General features: G+C 47.0%; 1 protein-coding gene across 4 annotated transcripts in view; it reads left to right on the forward strand.

Moving 5' to 3' along the window:
• Nucleotides 1-18446, forward strand: part of Abca3 (ATP binding cassette subfamily A member 3) — a 50206-nt gene that overhangs the window by 8435 nt on the left and 23325 nt on the right. For 3 of the 4 annotated variants that reach the window (XM_015490886.2, XM_015490885.2, XM_048789344.1), the window contains exons 3-11: nt 1629-1732; nt 1846-2110; nt 3055-3182; nt 3855-4020; nt 6562-6821; nt 9519-9635; nt 9906-10026; nt 14718-14891; nt 17967-18148. In XM_015490886.2, coding sequence (XP_015346372.1) covers nt 1679-1732; nt 1846-2110; nt 3055-3182; nt 3855-4020; nt 6562-6821; nt 9519-9635; nt 9906-10026; nt 14718-14891; nt 17967-18148 — 1467 coding nt within the window. In that variant the 5' untranslated portion in view covers nt 1629-1678. The remainder of the gene's footprint in view (nt 1-1628; nt 1733-1845; nt 2111-3054; nt 3183-3854; nt 4021-6561; nt 6822-9518; nt 9636-9905; nt 10027-14717; nt 14892-17966; nt 18149-18446) is intronic. The other variant, XM_015490887.2, reaches the window with a different exon arrangement.

Here is an 18446-nt window from a genome sequence, read left to right on the forward strand (position 1 = left end):
ATTTTTTTTTTTTTTTTGGTGCTGAGAATTGGACCCAGGGCCTGGCACATCCTAGGCAAGTTTTCTACCACTGAGCTACAACTCCAACCCTTACTACTTTTTTTTAAAAGAGTTTGGGTAATTTGTTAAGTTGACACTTAGTAGCACTTCATACTATTTTAGCTATTATAGCATTCTCCACGTAAAACCCCGGTAGTTAATTAAAAGCCATATTTTAGATTAATTTGTAAATAACTTCTTGTCTACCCTTGAGAGCATAAACTCTGAATAGTATTAGACACCAACAACCATATCTTCCTTAAAAAGGCAAAATTTTTAGTGTGAAAAAGGAGCCTTAATGGAAATGATTTCCAACTGAATGAAGCCCAGAGTAAAACAGGTCATTTTAAGAAGCAAATAACACCTCACCTTGTGCACTGGAGTCTTCTGGAGACCATGTTGGTAATGGTGTTAGCTGGTGTTCACTAATGACTGGTTTACTAATTGTCTTTGTACACTACTATCTTAACACAACTGAAGGATGGCATTTGGTTAGTGTTAGCCAAGAATATGGTGCTAATTTGCTGAACTTGAACCCCTCATCCACTAAGAGAGTCACTGGAGGCTTTTCTCCACTAGGAAGTGCTCCTCTCTTTTTGCCTGCAGCTCTCAGTGCTGGAGGGGGACACCTCCCCATCCTGCCTGGCTGGGTCTGCACACCTCAATGCCCTCAGCTTTAGGATAGAAGTTCTGACAAGGGTGTCATGCCGCTACCTGGGCTAAGTCAGACCACCTGCTTCACCAACAGGTTCACGTCTAATGGACTTTGGGCTTAGCCTCTGTTTCTTGTATTTGAAATTCAGTGAAATTAATTGATCTAAACTGAGGGGTGTCTGTAAATCTCTGCTCCTGTTTCTGCTCACTGGTGAAGCTTTGTTTTGGTTGTGGTACCAGATGGAGTCCAGGGCCTCATGCATGCTGAGCAGGAGCTCTAACACTGAGCTGTACCCTAGCTTTCACTTGTGTTTGATAATCTCTGGGTGGACTTTTTCCACAGTTATATGTGCTGGTTTTGAACACTGTGTTCCTATGTAACATGGGATGGATTTCCTTGTGTGCATTTTTTTTTTCACAAGTGGTACAGACAAAATGGATGGTCTTGTGTCATGAGGCTCAGATTCTAATACTTACAAAAAACCTGTTGGATTCAAGACAAGAGAGGGCGATGGAACATTAATGCTCATGTTCTATCACCCCTTATATGAGACATATGTAAAAACTTAAACTGAGCAATTTTTAGGTGTCCTATACAGTTTTATAGGTTTTCACAGGTGTCCTAGACAGAGGGTGGGACATGATGGGTCAGTCACAAGACCACCTGAGTAGTGTTGATAAAAAAAATGGCCAGCACGCACGGTGGCAGTGAACACAGAGCATGTGCTGTTAGGGAACGGGCTGGTCTCAGGAGAGCACAGGCTCTTAGATACACACACAGCAGTGGCGGGGTGTCAAGGTGGCTAGGCCTTGCACCTCTGTCTGTGGGTGTGTTTGGAGTTAAAAGCAGCACAAAAGAAGGTAGGAGATATGGAGGTGGAGGGTTTGTGGGTCTCCCCAGACACCCATGATTTGTATTTCCATTGTGCACCAAGCATTTCGTCTTTGGTTGGTGGCTAGTGCTGGGCGTCCCTGTGGCAAGAGGATGGCGGTGCTGCAGCAGCTGGCCCTCCTGCTGTGGAAGAACTACACCTTGCAGGTGGGTCCAGACCTGGAGGAAGAGTGGCCCCAACATTCAGCTGATGCAGGGGTCTGAGGGTGCCCTCCAGGGAGGAGCACATGTCATCAACACAGTGGTCCTTTCTCTTCTAGAAGCGGAAGATTCTAGTGACAATCCTGGAACTCTTTCTGCCCTTACTGTTTTCTGGGATCCTGATTTGGCTTCGTTTGAAGATCCAGTCAGAAAATGTGCCCAATGCTACGGTCTACCCTGGTCAGTCCATCCAGGAGCTGCCCCTGTTTTTCACCTTCCCTCCGCCAGGGGACACCTGGGAGCTCGCCTACATCCCTTCCCACTCTGAGGCTGCCAAGACCATCACTGAGACTGTGAGAAAGTCCCTAGTGATCAACATGAGAGGTGAGACCACGGGAGTCACCAGGAATTCCTGCAGTGTGTCACCTCAAGCCATGGATTCAGCCCCAGCACCTGGGAGAGAGCCCTGTTTGGAGCCCCAGCCTGAGTAGCTCAGCATCTCCTCTCATTGGCTGTGTCACCCGTTGAACTCTTGGCTCCCCTGCACCCATTTCTCATTATACAGCAGGGCTCAGAACCCAGAGCCTTGCAGCCACACCTGGTGTAGTAGCAGGGGCTTGGGTGGATTCAGCCCAGCAAAGCCCTCTTGACAGAGGGCAGAGTGCAGTTTGAGTCTGTGCACAACAAACCTTTTCTGGCATGTGGTTTTGGGGGACAGCTGCAAAGGTCACTGGAGAGCCCATTGAGGGAAACACCAGGAAACGGTGCTGGCACCTTTTTTGAGGTATTTCCCTTGGGAGTGGGACTGTTGTCCTTCCCCTGCTCTTGCTGGCATGTGCTCCTGCTGGCATGTGGCCCGGTGAGCTCAGCTAGGGGCTGCTCCTTGGCTCCCACCAAATGACTACAGGAAGGTGCTTCTGTCGAGTGTTGGGATGATGGAGAGATCATTTCAGAAACAGAAAGTTCCACTAAAATTGCTAGGGCCACGGTGGTTATGAGAGAAAGAAGCTGCCCCTCACTATAGACCCAGCCCAGGGTTGTGACAGTTTTTTGAGACTTGGCTTTGCTGCCACCTCAGTGACCAGTCCTGCCTCAAAACCATGGCAGGAGAGCCTACCTCCCAGGGCCCAGTGACTAAAGGTTCTGCCCATCTACGGTGGCCTGTCTCTGTGCCAAGACAAAGCTACCGGAGTCTCAAGGAAGGTTTGTAGAGCCCTAGAGTTTTGTCAGTTTGCCATCTCTTATCTGCAAAAAATGGCCTGACACTCCTGGGTTTCTGGGATAGAGGGGACGATTGGGCAACCAGGGGCTCCTTGCTCTGTCCACAGTGCGTGGCTTTCCCTCTGAGAAGGACTTCGAGGACTACGTTCGGTTCGACAACCACTCCTCCAATGTGCTGGCTGCCGTGGTGTTCCAGCTGGCCTCCAACCACAGCAAGGAGCCCCTGCCGCTGGCGGTGAGGCCCCAGGCGCCGGTGCTTCCTCACCACTACTCCACCTAGAATGGCCTGCTTATCTTCCTGGGAGTAAACATGAGACTCTGAGTCAAGTGCCACCACCCAGTCCCCACTGACTTTTAATCCTATCACCACAGAACCGTTTAGAAAGTCTACCCACCCATTGGCCATTGCTTCAGGCCCCTCTCGTTCTCCCATTTTATAAAATGCATTACTGGTCTCCAGGGCTGTTGGATAGAGGCATTCAGGGTAGGTGGGAAAGTAGCAGCTGTTAAGTATTATTTGGGGGAAAAAAGGAAGCTGTTTGCTTTCCTTAAGTCATTAAGACTGGGAAGCTTCTTGCACAATGTTGGTGGCCCTCCAATGATCCCACATTGGTCACCATCAATGACATGTCTGTCCAACATGGCAGTCATGTTGCTAGCAGGAAAGAGAGGAGTGACTATGAACACTCTGGAGATGCCCTGCAGGGTTCCTTGCCCCTGCTGGGTTGGACTGCTCTCTCCTTCAAGCCTTTGACATCCTAGCCACTGGGGCATTTTCACGGCAGGGCATGGTGAGTTCTTGGTGGCGCCAGCCCTGGTGATAAGAGGCTCAGGAACTCACCCTCATTGGCCTAAAGTATCTGTTCCTATCTCTGCAGAACGGTTGGTGTTCTCTTTGTTTCCGCAGGTGAAATATCACCTACGCTTCAGCTACACACGAAGGAATTACATGTGGACCCAAACTGGCAACTTCTTCCTGAAAGAGACAGAGGGCTGGCACACCACTTCCCTTTTTCCACTTTTCCCAAACCCAGGACCAAGGGAACCTGCATTCCCTGATGGTGGGGAACCTGGTGAGAAGCACTTTTAGGGGCCACATTACCAGCCCTGAGCTGCTAACTGTAATGACAATTACATGGGGGTAAACCTACCTCTTATCTCTCTGCGGAAATACTTCTAAGGAATGTTAATCTTCTTGTTTGTAAGAGGAGAAAATAAATACCCAGTAAAACTGGCTTCTGAAAGGCTGAAATAAGCTGTGGAAAGAGCCAGGGCTCTCTCCCATATCCCAAAAGACCTGTGCCCTTGAATGAAGCATTTATGTCTCAGTTTTTAAGAAACTGCAGTATGAATTGGCTCTGTAAGGCTTGGTTTTACAGGTCCCTTCCCTTCCTGGCCTTCTCTGCAGTCTGTAGGCTTTTGGAGGTCTCCAGACCATGGCTTCATTGAATCTGTGACTTGTATAAAAGCTGGATCCAAGCTGCTCCGACTCCCGCCCAGTGCATGTTGTGGTCTGTACCATGTGGCTTTGGCCGGCAGCTGAGAATGTTTGCCTCCACTGGAACCAAGGAGTGGCTGAGACCCAGGACCCAGGGTTAGATGTAGCCCTCAGGCCAAGACTGACTAAATGTTCTGGGTGGAGATCCAAGGGTTCTGAAGAACACAGTCATCCACAGCACCAGGCAGCCAGGATCTTCCCATGTGCAGCAGCATTTAGAGACCCCTGTTGCTGGTGTCAGGGCCCATCCAGAGGTTAATGCCCAGGGCAAGATTTTAAATCCAGAAGAGAAACTTAGATGGGCAAGGCAAGGTGTAGAGTGTGAGGGGCCCCAGAATGGGACCCTAGCCATGTTACCAAACCTGAGGCTCAGGAGAGACTCACTCTCAGCACTAGTGATGCTGGCTGCTGAGTCCCAGATGCTGGGTTGGAATGCCTTAATCTCTTCTTTCTTGTCAGGGATAAATTCCAAGCCTGGAAGCAATAGAAAAGTATATCTGAGGCAAAGACGGACAGATTGCAGTCTGTACAAACTCAAAGTTTACCAACAAAGAAAAAGTCCTAATACTGATTCTAAAAGCAAATAGGAGACTGGGGAAAACCTCTCTGGCAGATGACAAAGGTCAGATGTCCTCTTTTAGAAAAGGACTCATACAGATTATTTAGAATAACACAAAAGCCCCAAGAGATGGTTGGCAAGGGTGTGACTGTGGTACGTGGCAGGTCAATTCTAGCTGTTTCCACCCCAGATAGATGTCCATGCCTCAGACCCACTAATACCCCTGATGAGAATTCAGCTCTCAGAATAATCTGAAAGGAGAAAAAATACACACACCCCAAGATGTTCACCATATCTTTGTCTAAGGTCATAAACATTTCCACAACAGGAAAATGAATGGTCATACAGGAGATGGCTTCATGCCTCAGAATATTGAGCTTATAGGTCATACAGGTTATGGCAATGAGAACATAGCTGTTTGTTGCCATCTCCCAGGAGAACAGCATGTGAGCAAGTAGCACACAGGGATTTGTGGGGGAGATGGTGAGATGTCATGAAAAACACAACTGAAGCCAAAGTGCCCAAGGCCCCACGCTCAGCTCTACCTGTCCCCAGTGGTGTGACTCCGAGGGCTTCAGTGTTTCCATCTTTCTAATGGGGATATCACCACTGCCCTGAAGTTTTTTTGTGAACATAAGAATTAAACCCCGACCCAGTACTATCCTTGGCACACCTTCAGTGATTAATTGAATGTGTACTACTAGTGCACTGTAAAATCTGGGAGAGACAGAAGGACATGTCCACTTGGTAACCCTGAGTTGGGGGCACAGTGGCATGTTGCTTTTGCTTTTTTTATGTGGTATTGGGGATAGAACCACCCTTCCAAAGCCACACACTCGGCCCTTTTTATTTTATTTTGAGACAGAGCCTCGCTAAGTTGCTGAGGCTGGCCTCGAGCTTAGAATCCTCTAGTCTCAGCCTTCCAAGTCACCAAACCCCTCTCTTCTGATTCTACCTCTGCAATGAAAGGTCTCAGCCACTTGCCACCTAGAGTCATGGTTGGGTGCCAGGGCTGTCAGCTTCTTTCTCTTGGCTGACAGGCTGGCTGCTGGGGTGACATTCAGAACCAGTCCTCTCACCAGATGAGGGAAACACTTTCCTGATCTTCAGACTTTCTTGTTGTCCCTATCTCCCCTAGCCTAATTCTTGGTATGTTCTTTCCTAGTGTATGTTTTACCTAACTTTTATTTGTTTAGAATCGCATCAGACCCTATTGGGGTATTCAGGCTCTCCAGGCAAGTTCATATCCAGGGTGATTTAAAAATGTGATCATATTTGTAATCTTTAAGTGTGTCACATTAATTGAGATGTGGAAGTGACAGTGACCTTGCTTCTCTCCGCTGCTATCAGCATGGGCTCATTCTCTGCCTTCTTTCATGGGGCCACTGTACAGTGCCAGGCGCCACCAGGGCCCCAAGCAAGAGGTTGTTAAGTTGCTCTGTTGCCTCCTGCACCCCTTCTTCTGGAGGCCCCAGGGTTAGCCCTGGTGCCCTTCTGAGCTCACAGCTCCCGAGCAGGCAGCACCTGTGACATGTTGTCTTTGGTTTCTGTGCTCAGGATACATCCGCGAAGGCTTCTTGGCAGTGCAGCACGCCGTGGACAAGGCCATCATGTACTACCACGCCAATGCCTCTGCGCATCAGCTGTTCCAGAAACTCACTGTGGTCGCCAAGAGATTCCCATTTCCACCATTCATCTCAGACCCCTTCCTTGTTGCCATCCAGTACCAGCTGCCCCTGCTGCTCATGTTGAGCTTCACCTACACCTCCCTCTCCATCATCCGGGCTGTAGTGCAGGAGAAAGAGAGAAGACTAAAGGTAACTCTGTGCATGGCTTTGTAACATCCTTCCACATTGATCCTGGGGGCCGGGCCACCATGTGGTATGTCCAGGGCTCCTTCAAAAGAACTGGCCTTATTTTGAGGCTACCCTGCTCTTTGCCAGGGCTCCTTCCCATGGCTGGAAACACAAGAGTCCGGGCAGAGGGTGGATGCCCTCTGTGGCTCCAGCCTGTCTTGGCTTCTTTAAAATCAAGCTGGTATGCCTGGATTCTTAAAACCCTCTGAAAAGGGGGCACGGTGATGAAGGCCAATAATCCCAGCAACTCAGGAAACTGAGGCTGGATGATCACAAGTTCAGGCTAGCCTCAGCAACTTAGTGAGACCCTGTCTCACAATAAGAAATGAAAAGTGCTGGGATGTAGTTCAGTGGTAGAGCACTTGCCTAGATGTGCAAGGACCTGTGTGTAAACCCCAGTACTGGAAAGAAAGAAAACTCCTATGAAGCATGGTAGTTTACATGCAGAACACCACTCATGAAGGTGGTCCTGGAGCTGCATTGTCCAGGTCTGGAGCCTCAAGCCCCAGAGGACTTCAAACACTCATAGTGCTCCTGGTCACAACTGAGATGCGCCAGAAGTATAAAGGGCCACCAGATTTGAAGACAGCACAGAAAGGATTATAAGCTGTCTCACTAGTAATTTTTATATTGCTTGTGTTTCAAAGACAATACTTTGAATATATTGGATTAAGTAGAACACAATTGAAATTAACATTACTCATCTCTCTTGATGTTTTTAATGTAGCTACTATAAAATGTTCATTCTGTGCTGGATGGTGCAGCTCTAGGGATTGAATCAACAGGGAGAGAAAATGCTTAAATATAGAGCCAAACAGGAAGATGATCAGCATTGCATGTAGATCACAGACAGGCACAGTCACTGGTAGTTAGTCACAATAATGGAAGTGTCACTGTGATGTCACAACCTGACTTGATGAGGAAGAGCCGCAGGAACAGTCACTTCTAGAGTCATACACTGACACTGCCATCACCCAGGACTTTCTGCATGCAGTTCCTCCCCTAGGAGTGTCCTTAGTGCTGGTGGAAGACACTTAGAATGTTCTCAAGGGTTCCAAGCCTGTGGTTGTTGGAGGTTTTAAACTGCCCGAGGGGGACAGTGACCTGCTTGGGTGCCTTAAATAACTTTAATAAAAACAGTGGAGGTAGCTGGAAGTGAACTACAAAATGATTCAGAGAGAATGAACATACACACACATTTGTAGATAAAACAAATAAGAAAAGTGTTGCCTGATTATTGAGTCAAGGGCATTGATTTTTCTGAAGGTTTAAAATTGTGCATAAGAAAAGGCTGGAGGGCTGTGGCTGTGGCTCAGTGTACAGCACTTGCCTAGCATGTGTGAGGCAATGGGTTCGATTCTTAGCACCACATATAAAAATGAATAAAATAAAGTCCATTGGCAACTAATAAATAAATAAATAAAAATAATTTTATGAAAAAGGGGTTGGAAAATCAGCAGCCTGGCCTCATGCCTGGCATGTAAGTCACTTAATCAGTCCTGGCCCCACCGTCCCATCCAGTGCTATGAAGTGGAGTCATCCACCATGATGGACATGTCCTTTATCTGCTGACCACTACATTTGCCATGAAATACTTGAAATAAACTCAATTTTTAACTACTCAATTTTAGATGACTTTAGTTGAAAGAGCCACACGTGGCCCCAGCACACTCTGGATGACCAGAATTCCTGGGCAGTCTGGCCTGTGGAGGATCTGGGCTTCCTCACAGCTCCTCTTGATAGCTGAAAGGCAGGTGAGGAAGGAAGGTATAGTCAGAGCCAATGCCGATCATGGTGCCATCTTCCCTTCTAAAAGGAGGGGCCCTTCCCCAGGGAAGTTCTTGTTCCCCACTTTCAGAGCTTCAGGAGGTCAGGGAATATGTACCTGCAGCTTCTAGCATGTGTGCAGAGCCAGTCTGATATGAGGTGATGTTTCACAGTCTAGGGTGCTAATGTCAGTGTGGTCAGTGTGGTCAGTAGCTTGTAAAGTCTTTCTGCCAACCTGGGGAGGGGTCTGACTGAGCTGATGGTGGACCCCAGTACCAGCTGCACACCAACAGCTTCTAGGGAACAGGTTCCATGCAAGAAAAGAAAGCATTGCAGGAGTTTGGATTGCTCCACAGGACATGGGGCACCCTGCAGGACACTTGAGGGTTACCAGCTTAGTCATCATGTGTTGGAGGCTCACATCAGGCCCCCACAGAGACACAGGTAGAGAAGGGGTGTTCCAATAAGATGGAGCTCAGTGGGCCCAGTCAGGAAGATAGGGACAGATCTCTACCATAAGGAAAAGCCAGGTTGTTGCCAAGCAGAGGGCAGCGGGACAGGCTGTGACGTTGGGAGAAAGGGACAGTTGATCCCAGTCAAGGACCAGGAATGGCCTTCCAGATGCAGTAGCGTATAAGACTGGAGAAAAGCAGGAGGGGCAGGACTTGTATACCTCAGGGCTGAGAGCTGTTGAGTAAGGGGGGACATGACTGTCAGACTTGGGCCTTCTACTCTCCAGGCCAGGGTGTGCTGCATGGTTCCTGCCTCTGGTCCCCAGCACAGGTGTCCTGGTCCTCTCTCTTGGTGGGTGGACACTGCACTGTGCACAGACATGCCAGAGTTCAGATGGTGGGCAGTAGGTTGCAGGCCTAACCACCCTTCTCTCTGTAGGAGTACATGCGCATGATGGGGCTGAGCAGCTGGCTGCACTGGAGCGCTTGGTTCCTCATGTTCTTCCTCTTCCTCCTCATCGTGGTCTCCTTCATGACCCTGCTCTTCTGCATCAAGGTGAGACTGATTTGATGGGAACCCTGATGAGAAGAGGGTGTAAAGACCCCTGCTCTTGGGCTGGCATCTACTCTGGGAGGATAGTGTCTCTTAGCCACTGACCTCACCCTGTCCCCAGGGGCAGGGTGGCAGCAGGGCTTCCTGCTTGCTGAGGTGAGGGCTCCTCCTGTCCTCAGTAGTGTCTCTCTGGCTGGGACCTTTAGGCTTCTCCTAGTCTACCTCTGCCTTTCTTGACCAACCCACATCTGGCCCTGGCGGCCTGTCCTGCAGGTGAAGAAGGACGTGGCAGTGCTCTCAAGCAGTGACCCCTCCCTGGTGCTGGCCTTCCTGCTGTGTTTTGCCATCTCCTCCATCTCCTTCAGCTTCATGGTCAGCACCTTCTTCAGCAAAGGTGAGTCATTTTTCTCCCCCAAAGGCAGAGGACCATGGGGGTAATCCAACTCTTGGGAAACTGAGCAGATTTATGCAAAGTTAAGGGGTTAAAGGTATTGAAGCAGGATGACCCAGAGACTGAGCTGCCAAAAGCGGGGATACCTGAAAGGCTAGGCTGGACTTAATGGGTTAGATCACTGAGGGACAGACTTATAGGAACTCAGCAAAGGCCCCACCACAGAGCTTCATGGGACTTCCCCCAGGAAGGAGCTGGAAAAAGGACAGGAGACAGAGCACCTGGTGTGGGCCAGGCAGAAGGGTGAGAGAGGCTTAGAGTAAAGAGGAATTGGCAGAAGGCAAGTGTGGATGCCAAGTTGGATGCTAATAGGAGCCAAAAGCGAGGGCTAATCTATTCACCCACCTTACGATTGCAGCTACATTTGAGGTTATTTCTGCTGTCTGAATTCTTCATGTTCTATTCATCGTTTCTCTTTGCCACCTTCTGTTGGACTGAGAATTCCCTCTAGTTCTTCCACCTCTGATGGTTTGAAAATGTCAATTGCATTTCTCTTCTTTGGGTGATTATCCTGAGTGTTGAACTTAAATACTTACCTTTGAAATTTCCAGAAAGTTAAGTCAGTGTGTCTAGACTCCTCCCAGGTTTGCCTCACCTGTGCCACACAGAGTGTCACTGACAGTCCCTGAGCCTTCTACTGTGCCATCTGCTTCATTGTCACCGTCTGCTTCATCATCTAAGAACATAAGCAGTTGGTAGCTAATCTGCATTCATGTGCACGTTTCGTGTGTGCACTACTTTTGTGTGTGTGTGCTCTGCTCCTTTCGAGTTGTTGTAGGTTGACTTTTGTGCCTGAGTTGTCCTCTCTGTGGGGATCAGTGAGTGGCTAATTGTTTCTGGATGACTGGAGGTGGTGTTCTTTCACCTCACTTCTCAATGATATTTTAGCTGCATATTGAATTCTCCATGGCCAGAGTTTCTCTTGCACTGTGACGTTGCTTCATTACTACCGATACCCGTGGTGTTGGCAAATGTCCACCAGCAGTTGAGGTGTGGTTTCCCTTTACTTTCGAGTGTTTTCCATATGAGGACTTGTCTTTCCCAGTTAATATCTTGTCACATTGGCTTCGTCATCCCTGTCATTCTCTTCCTCTAGACCTTTCTCCAGGCTTCTCAAACTGTCTGTATGTCTCTGAAATCTGAGTTCCATCTGAATTCCTGAGCATTCACTTCTGAGTGCCTAACACCCTCTGTGTGTGTCTACAGCGTCTCTCATCTGTTGAGACTTATTCCATGACTATATTTATCTTTTATGAACTATCTAGTTGATTCTTGTACATATCTACTTGTTCTTGCTTCTTTATACATTTTCTTGGGGAAAATTTCTTTTTTCAACGGAAACATTTGTTCATCTACTCCTGAAAGTCCATGGCATTCTCATTTTGAAGTTTCCCTGTTCTGCTCACACCATTTCCCATGGACAGTTTTGAGGATACTCATAATCCTCCAATTTAGATCTCCAGCTTAGGCTTCTCTCCTGAAATTCAGACTCAAACCCAGAAGCTTCCTTCCTATTGGTGCTCAATATGTGCATCTTGGCCTGAATGTGTTCAAAACTGAGTTCCTGCCCTTGTCCTCAGAAACTCCTCCCTCTTCTCTGTAAGTGTCAACTCATCCTTCTGGCTGCTCAGCCTGGAGCCTGGGCATCACCCTCGACTCCTCCATTCTCCTACGTCCTGCTCTGCATCCAGTCACCAGGGAATCCCACCCGCTCCCTCTTCTCAAGGTGTCTGAGCTCCAGTCACACCACAGCTTCCTCACTGCACACTGGGGCCCCAGCCCTGTCCTCCCTGACTTGTTTATGGTGGTAACAGCCTCAAAGTGGTCCTTCTGCTTCCACCCTAGACCTGTGTAGCCAAGTGGGTGATGCAAGTCAGAGCTTGTGTCACTTCTGCTCAAAATGTCCCCAAGACCATGTCAAGCAGAAGAGCTGAAGCCCCTGCCGTGGCTGGCTGGGTCCTGCCCAGGTGGCCACAAGCTGACTCTCTGCTGCTCCATTCCCATTCATACAGTCCCTGTCTCACTCCATTCCTGGGGCTTTTGGTTCTGCCTAGGAAAGGGACTCTCAAAAGGTGGTTGCCTAGGGATCCCCAAGGAGCCTGAATAGTGGTCAGTACTTATTTACACAGATGCCTTTTCCACTACCTTGTCCTTGGTTGAGATAGTGCAAAGGCAACATGGGTAAAACCACTGGGCCCCAGGCTTGAATCTCCACAGTGCCGCTAGACCATGCTGGTCATTGTGTTCTTCACACACTCTCAGCAGACAGACAAACAAGAATGCCAGTTTCACTCAAGAACCTCCTTGGTGGAACAGATAAAATTATTAAAATTATTAATTTTATAAAATTATTAATTTTATTTTACTCCTGAATATACTTTTTTAGTATTCTAATGACAGAACAAGATGTACACATAAAGTACTAGTACTGCATACTGAGTAGGATTAACTGCAGGAGCAACGTGTACAGCTGTTTGAGTTGTCAGCTGAACTAGCCACTTTTTCATTTTTGCTTGAAGGAGTGGCTGTCAGATTATAGCTATTCACATGTAGGTATTTGATAGGCATTTTTTTTCAAATCTGAGCCCATCTCTTTTAAGGAATGTTTTATTACAGATCTGATGTCTGATGTCAAGATTTCAAGCAAAATGTAGAATTTTGCAAAGTCAATTCTAACACCACAAGCTTGACAGTTTCCCAGTAATTCAAGAGTTTTTTAATGAGGTTGGTGATATTAATGAATGCGATCTGCTTCAAAATTATATAATAAAATGTGTCAGTATTTGGAAGATCTGCATAATCCAATGAGCAATATTTTACAAACTGATGCAATATTTTACAGACACGCATCATGTTACAAAATCATGCAGGAGTAAAAATCCATTCAAAGTGCAAGGAAAGCCAGTGCCCTTTGGTGCAAGACAGTACAGCATGTTTGTTTGTTAGTTTGAATGCACGTGTGGTGTGGACTCAAATAAGAATATCTACAAGTGTCTGTAACTAATATAACACCCCTTGCTCTTCCGGCTGCTCGTCTGCACTTTGAAAAAAAAAAAACAATGGACACAGAGGCAACCAAGAGCATCCATCTGTGAAGTCAGATATTGCAGATGTTGCACAAATGTGAAACAATGCTACTCACCAATTGTGGGAAACATGGTTGTGTTTCATTAAAAACTTCAATATATCATGAGTTCATTATTGTCAAATTTTTAAAAATTATTTTTTAGTTGTAGTTGGACACAATACCTTTATTTTATTTATATTTATGTGGTGCTGAGGATCAAACCTAGGGCCTCACACATGCTAGGCGAGCACTCTACCACTGAGCCACAACCCCAGCCCCTATTGTCAATTTTTTAAAAGCTTTAAATGTTCTTATATTAATTTATCATAGACTAAATATAAATAACCTTTAAAAAGAAAAAAAGCCTTGGACTGGGGTTGTGGTTTAGTAGTAGAACACTCTCCTGGCACATGTAAGGCCCTGGGTTGGATCCTCAGCACCACATATAAATAAATAAATAAAATAAAGTCATTGTGTCCATCTACAACTAAAGAAAAATATTTAAAAAGAAAAGAAAAGAAAAAGCCTTTGGTGTCTTAAATAATTTTTAAGGAGGTGCTAAGTGCAGTGGCCACAGCTGTAATCCCAGCAGCTCAGAAGGCTGAGGCAGGAGGATCTTGAGATCAAGACTAGCCTTAGCAACTCGTGAGGTCCTGAGCACCGCAGGGAGATCTGGCCTCAATAAAAACCCAAAAAAACAAGGTCTGGGGATGTGGCTTAATGGAAAAGTGCCCCTGGGTTTAATCCCTAGTACCACAAATACTACTACTGCTACTCCTAATTTTTTTTAATATTTATTTTTCAGTTGTAGTTGGACATAATACCTTTATTTCATTTATTTTTATGTGGTACTGAGGATTGAACCCAGTGCCTCACATGTGTGAGGCAAGCGCTCTGCCACTGAGCCACAACCCCAGCCCTCATACTCTTAATTTTTAAGGATGTGAAGATATAAAGATCACAGAGCCTGAGTGCCACAGGGTAGAGCAGTACCATGCTGTCCCCCTGCACCCCTGCCACCTGGCCACTTGCCTGTGCTGTTCCTCGCTCACTTGTGTGTTCCTCTCAAAGCCTCCCTCTTCTAGCTGGAACCTTGCCACTCTTCCCAGCCATGTCCCTGTTGAGCACTCTGCGCTTCTCTTCCCATTCCACGTGCCCTAGAATCAAGACTTGGGAGGGGTGGGAGTTCACTCCATTTTGTGTGCAGCCTTCTCCCTGGTACCTGGAAGAGCACGTGGCACCTACCAGGTGGCATCTGATAGATGAATGAATGAACAAATGGGAGAGATTGGTCAGACAGGGCAAGAAGGGTCTCCAGTGGGAATCCAAGTTCAGCACTAGTAATTAACACGATGTGGCATGTCCAGGAGGTGACTGGGTGGGAGGCCCGCAGGAGGGGGCTGGAGACCCCAGGCAGGGTACTGTCCCAGGGGAACGGAAGAGGCTGCGATCCCTGGCCTGCAGCCCCAGCACTGGGACTTGGTTAGGGCCTAGGCTGGCCATGAACCCTGCTGCAGGCACAGCACCCTGGCAGGTTTGTACGCCCTGTGCTCTCCTCTCCCCACAGCTAACATGGCAGCAGCCATTGGCGGTTTCCTCTACTTCTTCACCTACATCCCCTACTTCTTTGTGGCTCCTCGGTACAACTGGATGACATTGACCCAGAAGCTCTTTTCCTGTCTCCTGTCCAATGTTGCCATGGCAATGGGAGCCCAGCTCATAGGAAAATTTGAAGCCAAAGGTGAGTATCAACCTCATCACAAGCTGCTCTAGCTGCCCAGGAAGCATCTCTCCAGAAGTACCCCCAGCTGTTAGACTAACCCCAAGCAATAAGCAGGCAGAGCAGCACACCAGAGCTAGGACTTCATGGCAGGTGCCTAGCTTGTCTGTCCTTCCTGGGGCTTCTGCATGTTCTGGCTCTGCTGGAAGGAAAGAAGCATCTTGTACCTTCTGTAGGCTGCTGTGGCTCATGTAAGATGGTCTCGGCCCTGTCCCGTTTAGATGTTCTCTTTTAGGCCAAATGTTCTCATTTCTTCCAGCCACACATCTTGGTCTATTTGTGCTTCTATCACAGAATTCATGAGACTAGGTAATTTGTAAAGAAAAGAAACTTCCCACTGTTCTGGAAGCTGGGAAGTTCAAGACCGAAGCACTGGCAGTTTTGGTGTCCACTGAGGATCTAGTCTCTGCTTCCGGGATGGCACCTTGAATGCTGTTCCTCATGAAGAGAGCAAAAGAGTGAGGCCACTCTTGAAGGCCCTTTTTAAGACAGCATTTGTCCATTCATGAGGGCCATCTGAGGACTATTTCTAACACATGAACTTTTGGAGACACATTCAATCCGTAGCCCCTTGCAATTCCTAGCTGTCATAGTTTCCAAAGCTCTGGAACATTTAGTGTTGATTCATCTTTAATTAGAATATTTTTCTTTGGTTGGCAATGTCTTCCAGCACTTCAGCTTTTAAATATATATGTTGATGTTTAATGGTGCTTAATGGTGCTGATAAAATGTAGACTTCATAAATGAGCAGACCCTTCTAGGGCTCAAATACTTTATATATATATATATATATATCNTACCTGGCTCTTATACACATCAGATGTGTATAAGAGACAGATATATATGTATGTATTTTAGTTGTAGTTGGACACAATACTTTTATTTTATTTGTTTATTTTTATGTGGTGCTAAGGATCAAACCCAGGACCTCGCATGTGTTAGGCAAGCGCTTTACCACTGAGCCACAAGCCCAGCCCCTCAAATACTTTTTTTTAATATATATTTTTTTAGTTGTAGATGGATGCAATACCTTTTATTTTATTTGTTTATTTTTATGTGGTGCCAGAGATCAAACCCAGTGCCTCATGCATGCTAGGCAAGCACTCTATATCACTGAGCCACAACCCCGGTCCCCTCAAATACTTTTTTTTTAATATTTATATTTTAGTTGTAGTTGGACACAATACCTTTATTTTATTTATTTATTTTATGTGGTGCTGAGGATAGAACCTAGGGCCTTGCACATGCTAGGCAAGTGCTCTACCACTGAGTCACAGCCCCAGCGCCCCCTAAAATACTTTTTAAGAGACCATTTCTGGCAGGATTGGTGGTGCATGCGTATGATCCCAGTTACTGGGAAGACAGGAGGATTGTAAGTTTGAGGCCAGCCTGGGCAACTTAGTGAGAACCTGTGTAAAAATTAAAATTTTAAAAAGGCCAGAGATGTAGCTCAGTGCTGCCAAGCAAGGCCTTAGGTTCAATTCCTGCTACTGCAAAATAAACAACTAAGTAAATGGCCATTCTAAAGAGGAATCTAACTATATGGCACCTCTATAGTTCTATACTAAATATTTCTTTCTTTTTTTAAGAGAAAGAGAGAGAATTTTTTAATATTTATTTTTTAGTTTTCACTGGACAGAACATCTTTATTTTATTTTTATGTGGTGCTGAGGATCAAACCCAGCGCCCTGCGCATGCCAGGCGAGCGCGCTACCACTTGAGCCACATCCCCAGCCCTATACTAAATATTTCTTAAAGCTGCTAAGTCTCTAGCTATTTGAAAGTGAGCATTCATCAGGGCTAGAGAGTAATCATATCAGTCTGGGGCCTGTGGGCCAAGAGGAGATGGCCAGAGACTCAGGTCCCCAGTATGTGTAGACTGTGATGTGGGCTAATTGTGAGCTCCACTAAATAGAGCTTCATATATGCCTGAGGCCTCTGCCTCTCAGGTTTTTTTTTTTTTTTTTTTTTCTGTGTGTGTGTGTGTGTGTTGTTGGTTGTATGATGTAACTGACGNCATGTTACAAAATCATGCAGGAGTAAAAATCCATTCAAAGTGCAAGGAAAGCCAGTGCCCTTTGGTGCAAGACAGTACAGCATGTTTGTTTGTTAGTTTGAATGCACGTGTGGTGTGTGTTTGGGTATTAGGAATTGAACCCAGGAGTGCTTAGTCACTGAGCCACATCCCTAGCCCTATTTTGTATTTTATTTAGAGACAAGGTCTCACTGAGTTGCTTAACACATTGATTTTGCTGAGGCTGGCTTTGAACTCATGATCCTCCTGCCTCAGCCTCCTGAGCTTCTGGGATTATAGGCATGAGCCACCACAGCCAGCCTCAGCCTTTTTAAAATTTCTTTCATTTTAATATAGGCTCTTGCTAAGTTGCTTATAGCCTTGCTGAGTTGCTGACTTTGAATTTGTGATCCTCCTGCCTCAGCCTCCCAAGCTGCTGGGATTATAGGCCTACAGCACCACACCCAGCAGGTCTCTGAGTTTCAAAACAGACTAAAATGCATCTTGGTTCACACTGATCTTCCCCAAATTGTGTGTGTGTGTGTGTGTGTGCACGCGCACGCACATGCATGTTTTTTTGGGGGGGCGGGGATACTAGGGATTGAACTCAGAGGCACTTGACCACTGAGCCACATCTCCAGCCCCATTTTTATATTTTATTTAGAGACAGGGTCTCACTGAGTTGCTTAGGGCCTTGCTAAGTTGCTGAGGCTGGCTTTGAACTCACAATCCTTCTGCCTCAGCCTCTGGAGCCACTGGGATTACAGGCGTGCACCACTGCGCCAAGTCCGTACATGCATTTTTACACGTCACCAAGTTAAGCACAAGCCCATCTAGTTTGTTTATGAGCTTACTTCTGGTGCTGTAACTTGCTGCAGTTGCCTTAAAGATTTGAGGGAAGTTATCAGATTTGTTATGAAGCTGGGAAGGGAAGCATACACAATGAAGCCATCAGGGTCCCTGGAGTCCTGGGCTCTCCCAGCTTGCCCACTTTGGGGCCATTTTCCTGGTTTGTCCTCCAGGCACGGGCATCCAGTGGCGAGACCTCCTGAGTCCTGTCAATGTGGATGATGACTTCTGCTTTGGGCAAGTGCTGGGGATGCTGCTGCTGGACTCTGTGCTCTATGGCCTGGTGACCTGGTATGTGGAGGCTGTCTTCCCTGGCCAGTTCGGTGTGCCCCAGCCCTGGTACTTCTTTCTCATGGTGAGTACTGATGCCCCTGCCCTTTGAGTGGCTACCTCTGTTAGGGGGTGTAGATGTCACTGCCATGGAATAGAGAACCTGCCCTGTATGTGGTGAGCTGTGGGTTGTGAGGGCCTTTGGGGTTGGTTCAGAGAGAGAAGAAGGCCCGCTCCCACCCAGGGTCAGAGCTGAGGGGACCAGTACAGCCCACCGGCCTCCACTCGCCTCCACTTGCTTCCTGGATCATAAAAAGATATTGTTTTAGGTTTTCTGCCTACAAAATATACAGCTTTTTGTACAAATGTTCAACTGAGGCATG

This window comes from Marmota marmota, unplaced genomic scaffold, assembly GCF_001458135.2.
Source record: "Marmota marmota marmota unplaced genomic scaffold, marMar, whole genome shotgun sequence".
In the NCBI taxonomy this organism is placed as follows: Eukaryota; Metazoa; Chordata; class Mammalia; order Rodentia; family Sciuridae; genus Marmota; species Marmota marmota.